Here is a 5,299-nt window from a genome sequence, read left to right on the forward strand (position 1 = left end):
TTCCAAGTAATAAAGTCCGGTCCCACTTCCACTAATCTGACGCCTTGATTATCAGCAATAACTCACCACAAAGATCTTGATCATAATCACACGCTAATTGGCCAGAGATCTCAGTATATCTACGGCTGAAATCACATGATCATAAGCTAACCGTTATTAAATTTCAATAAAAACGACTTCGCTCAATAATTACCCTCCTCACCATATAATTAAAAAAAATTTTAAAAAAATTTCAACCATCAAGGGATAACCTCCGACACACTCCAAAAATTCGTCCTTCACTGCTTTTTTTTCTATCAACGATCTTAAGAAACAGCGAAATATATTTCTATTATTTTTTTAAAAATTTAGAGCTGATTGAGTGAAATTTTTGAAAATCTTTTTCCATTTCTTTTTATGGGTGATAATACTCAGTTACGATCAGATGAAGAGCAACCGCCTCCCGCGCAAATCCCTTTGCTCAGTTCAAACCTTCAAAACGACGCCGTTGGAGGCCTCCACCAGCGGCAGCAAGAGATCCGAACGAGTAACCGTCTCGATGATTCGTTGGAATATTTGGAGAGGTTTTTGACCTGCCTTGGTTTCAACCAGTCGTCTTTGCTGAGTTTTTCTTTATCTTGGGCGGCGTTCACGGTGGTCGGGGTTTTGGTCCCGGTTTTAGCGCTGGAACTTTCTGATTGCGACGGTTGTGAGATGTACCAGATTAAGAATTTCGAGGTCGGTATCGTGGCTTCTCAGGCTTGTTTGGCGGCCGTTTCTTTGTTTTGCATTTCGTTTAATCTCCGAAAGTACGGCATCCGTAGGTTTCTGTTCGTTGATCGATACGGTGGTCAAATGGTTCGCTTTACCGATCTCTATGTTAAGCAGATTGCGGTAAAGCTTCTCTCGTTTCTTCGAAAACTTGTGGTGTTAAAATCGATTAGTTAGTATTTATACCTTGCCTTATCATATGATTAACGCATTCAATGTTCTGATCTTTGGTTTATAATTTAATGTTAAATATTGGATTCATGTTGCTGGATTGGTCACTGTTACTAAAATAGAAAGATTAATCCTAGCCAATGATCACTGACTTCGACTTTTGCTTGTTTTATAGATTTGGAAATTACTAAGTATTTTAGTAATAACATTTCGGTTTAATTAGATCATTCAACAAAATAAGAAATCTGAATCCTATGTTCTTCGGATTTGGGTGAGTCTGTGTTCAGTTTTTCATATATTTGGTAGGTTCTTGCCTATCCGTATATATATGTCGAAATGTGTTGAATACAGTTATTTCAGTCAGAATGAACAGTTGAAGCAGCACAGTCTGAATTTTCTAGTAGTTTTAGCACCAGCCATATTGGTAATAATAATGAATCCTATGTTATTCAACAAAACAAGAAATTTGAATACTATGTTATTCGGATTTGGATGAGTTTGAGTTCAGTTTTTCATGTATTTGGTGGGTTCTTGGGGTCCTATCCCTATATATATGTCGAAATGTGTTGAATACAGGTATTTCCGTCAGAATGAACAGTTGAAGCAGCACAGTCTGAATTTTCTAGTAGTTTTAGCATCAGCCATATTGGTAATAATAATGAAACTACGATGCACTTGAAAAACTTTCCTTTGTATATCACTGTTTCTTGATCTGGGTTTACTTTTGTACAGGCTTCTATGCGCCTGCTGATATGGTGGTTGCTTCCATGCTTTATTTTGAAGACTGTGCGTGAGGTTATTCGAATTTTATATGTGCAACACGATTCACGGTGGATATCTGTTGCTATTTCAGTACCTTTGACTTTGTCCTGGACTTATGTTAGTACGATTAGCCTATCCGCCAGCATCTTGTTTCATTTACTCTGCAACTTGCAATTCATTCACTTTGATGATTATGCGAAACTCTTGGAAAGGGAATCTGATGTTATGGTATTTATAGAGGAGCACATTCGACTGCGGTATCATCTCTCCAAGATAAGCCATAGGTTCCGGATTTTTCTTCTTTTACAGTTCTTGGTTGTCACGGTTAGCCAAGTTGTGACTCTTTTCCAGACAACAGTTTATAGTGGAATGATTAACTTGAGCAATGGTGGTGATTTTGCAGTAAGTTGTGAATACTTATTTCTCTGTAGTTCAATTGTTCAGTCCATAACCTTTACTTATCTCCTGAATGAAAAAACAGAAGTTGCTAATTTAAATGTTAACTTTCCAGAAATTTTCTTAATTTCTTGGCATATTTTCTTCAGAGTTTAACCATTTAATGCTTTCATTTAATTGCATCATTTGTCTGTTCTTTTTCTTGCCTTTCTCTAGATCTCCGCGATTGTTCAGGTAGTTGGGATCATTCTTTGCTTGCATGCAGCCACCAGAATTTCTCATAGAGCTCAAGGAATTGCATCTTTTGCATGTAGATGGCATGCATTGGCGACATGTACATCTACTGATGCTTGCCTGAGACATTCAAACAGTTTAGGAAGCATGGAACCTTTAAGTCAATCAAACTTGCTAGATATTACTTTTTCGGAAAGTGATCTGGATTCGATGGATTACATTACCATGCCTACAACCACACAGTTGGCTTCTTATATGTCTTCATATCACAGAAGACAAGCTTTTGGTAAGCAATTTATCTTGTTTCTATGGCTAATTCTGTTTATTTCTCATGCAAAGATTTAGGACCTTACTTTTAATCAAGCCAAAATGTGAACCCTCTACTAGCATCATAAATAACCTCGATTAAAACACACACCAGTGGCTGCACTCTATGTTGCTCCACCTATTAATTTTTCTGAAGTATCCTTGTTTGACACTTGTGTCTGGATATATAAACTCGGGTATAAGACATGATCCTTCAAGTACTTTCCAAATATGTGAAAATCTTGGAAAATGCTGAACATACTTGTTTCAGATATACACCCATGTCTAACAACTTGAGTCCAAGTAACATAGGCCATACTTGCTGGACTGTTTTTAACGGCATACTTTGTGATGATATGAAGGTATAATACGACTCTCCTAGACATAACTAAAATATTGTTTGGATCATGCAGAATTATGTAGCTATTAAGGGTGCTCATAAAATCTCTAAGATATGTTTAATTGCAGCTTCTAGATCCTATACTCCATCCAATATTAATCAATAGAATATGGATGGTTTATATCAACTTTATTTTGTTCTATTTTTCTTATTGTCCCAGATATTCTTACTTCATCCTTTTGACCAATGTTGCTCCAACTCTTCATTTTTCCAAAAGCACCCATGTTAGACACCTGTATCTGACACATAATTAGAAATAGAATATTACCTTTCGAGGATCCTCTTGATAAAAAAGTTCTAAAATTTTGAAGTTTTGAACATAACTGTCTTGGACACATACCCACATTAGACATATACACCCGAACTTGAATAACATCAAATTTGACCTAGTAAATGGATATATACTTGCTTTGCATCTATAATTTATAGCATTTTTCAACATAGTTGCTTGAAGAAGAGGGCTGGAGATATTTAGTTTACAAGCATGTTCATACTTTTGAAATGACAACTAGATCACCTATAGTGTATCACTAGGCACAGTAAAAAAACCTGTTCTTTCAACTATAAAACCCTTTTTTTTTGGTTGGTTATCTTGTCCTTTTTTTTTATTGATCTTTCTCGTTGGTTGACATAAATGCTTTGATCGTAGGGTCATTGTTGAATAGCCTAGAGCAGCATTGAGAATAAAAAATCTAGCTTGTTTCTCTTTTAGGACTGCGACCTTGAAGATAGCATCCATACAACTTTTTCCATTAATTTAGAGATTAAAAAAAATTCTTATTAACCCATGAAGTAACCTAGTTGTTTTGTGTATTCATCTTTAAAAGGTGACATCTAAACCGATTCAAGATTTAACCTAGTTGATTTATTATATTGAACCGGACATAAGTTGATATCTGGCTCAATCGGTTTGACCAATTGATTCAGTTTGGTTTTCTAATCATTGCTTTTGGTGTTTAATGCTTGGGTATATTGATGCAAGTGGCTCTTTGTGTGATGCAGTGATGTATTTGCAAGCCAACCCTGGGGGCATTACTATATTTGGATGGACGGTTGATCGCGGACTTATCAACACAATATTTTTCCTTGAACTTACACTGGTGACCTTCGTACTTGGACAAACCGTAGTCTTCAATTCTGCATGATAAAATCTCCGATCATCAAATCAGTTTTTTCCAGAGATCACACCTTCAAAATGAGGTTTTTTTTTTTTCAGATTTACAGACCGATTGATTGTTCTTAGATCATAGCATTGTTGAAATGACTCGACAACCGCTGCGATTGGTAAATTGTTAGAAATGGCTGAAGCAGCTATAACGGAGTTAGCCAAGGTTTTGCGATGATAAGGCTGTTGGCTGAAGGTTTTGGAAGGTTTGAAGACTGCGACATTCGGAAGTAAGGCAAATTCCTAAACTTTCAATTACATTAATTTGTTGTACTTCCATTGTATTTATATCTACCTCTATACTGATTCAGTAAGGAAAGTGCACAACCACCAAACTCTAAAATAAGCAATATAAATTTATTAAGGTAATATTACTGAGGATATTGCAAATAAAATTATATCCATTATTTATAGCATGGAAATGATGAAAATTCAAAATTTGCAAATATTTGACTTATTTTTTTCTGATTTAGATAAATTTTTTTATATTTTAATTATTATTCAAGGATGTAAATAGTAATCTCTAGATATCCCATATTTGAATCCATGTTACTTTTGTTAATTAGGATATTCGCGTTTATTTTTTTCAAAATTTATTTTATTGTAAAGATGTTTTTAGACCTACTAAATGTGAATTTTTAATGGATTTGTATATACAACGAATAATTTAATTAATTTCAATTCAAATAATAATTAATCAAATTTAAAGTAGATAATAAACAAATTTGAATTTCAAAGCAAATTTGTAACTTTATATTTTATAGAATTTGTAAATATCGGACATGCTCATCCCTAATTATTTGTCTACTTCTCATGTTTTATTTTTTAAAAACAATTATTTTAAGGGTTTTTTTTAATTATAGTTCTATGATCTAGGCGGTTGGCAGGTGTCGTCCAAGTTCGAGTTTCCTAATTACACCGTTGGTTGGAAGGTTGGAAAGACAACAATTTATATCCTTCAATTTCCTACTTGATTTATTTCTTTAATCCTTAATTTTATTTACCAATTCTCTAATTTTGGCCACTCATTTTCTCTCTTTGTTTTCTTTATTTAATCCTTTAATTCCATATTTAAAATTTGATTTATTTTGGTATCTAATTTCATATTTGAATCA

General features: G+C 34.2%; 1 protein-coding gene across 4 annotated transcripts; it reads left to right on the forward strand.

Moving 5' to 3' along the window:
* The first annotated feature begins 200 nt into the window (after nt 1–200).
* LOC107957311 (uncharacterized) lies at nt 201–5,299 on the forward strand. 4 transcript variants are annotated; one of them, XR_001700405.2, is made up of 6 exons: nt 228–873; nt 1,654–2,085; nt 2,296–2,599; nt 4,022–4,219; nt 4,316–4,414; nt 5,061–5,299. XR_001700405.2 is itself a non-coding variant. In XM_016892815.2 (4 exons), the coding sequence occupies exons 1-4, from the start codon at nt 397–399 to the stop codon at nt 4,162–4,164; spliced, it is 1,356 nt and encodes a 451-aa protein (XP_016748304.1). In that variant the 5' UTR covers nt 201–396; the 3' UTR covers nt 4,165–4,622. The 4 variants fall into 4 exon arrangements, 1 of the variants encoding a protein (XP_016748304.1); XR_001700403.2 differs by having other exon boundaries at nt 4,022–4,414; nt 5,061–5,269; XR_001700404.2 differs by lacking the exon at nt 5,061–5,299 and having other exon boundaries at nt 4,316–4,622.

The sequence above is a fragment of the Gossypium hirsutum genome, chromosome A05, assembly GCF_007990345.1.
Source record: "Gossypium hirsutum isolate 1008001.06 chromosome A05, Gossypium_hirsutum_v2.1, whole genome shotgun sequence".
Taxonomy (NCBI): domain Eukaryota; kingdom Viridiplantae; phylum Streptophyta; class Magnoliopsida; order Malvales; family Malvaceae; genus Gossypium; species Gossypium hirsutum.

Bases quoted from the DNA above. Each gene is read 5' to 3' on its own strand.
- LOC107957311 (XM_016892815.2), top strand. From the start codon at position 397: ATGGGTGATAATACTCAGTTACGATCAGATGAAGAGCAACCGCCTCCC. The intron at 2,086-2,295 runs GTAAGTTGTGAA...GCCTTTCTCTAG, and splicing joins GCAATGGTGGTGATTTTGCA to ATCTCCGCGATTGTTCAGGT. The intron at 2,600-4,021 runs GTAAGCAATTTA...TGTGTGATGCAG, and splicing joins TCACAGAAGACAAGCTTTTG to TGATGTATTTGCAAGCCAAC.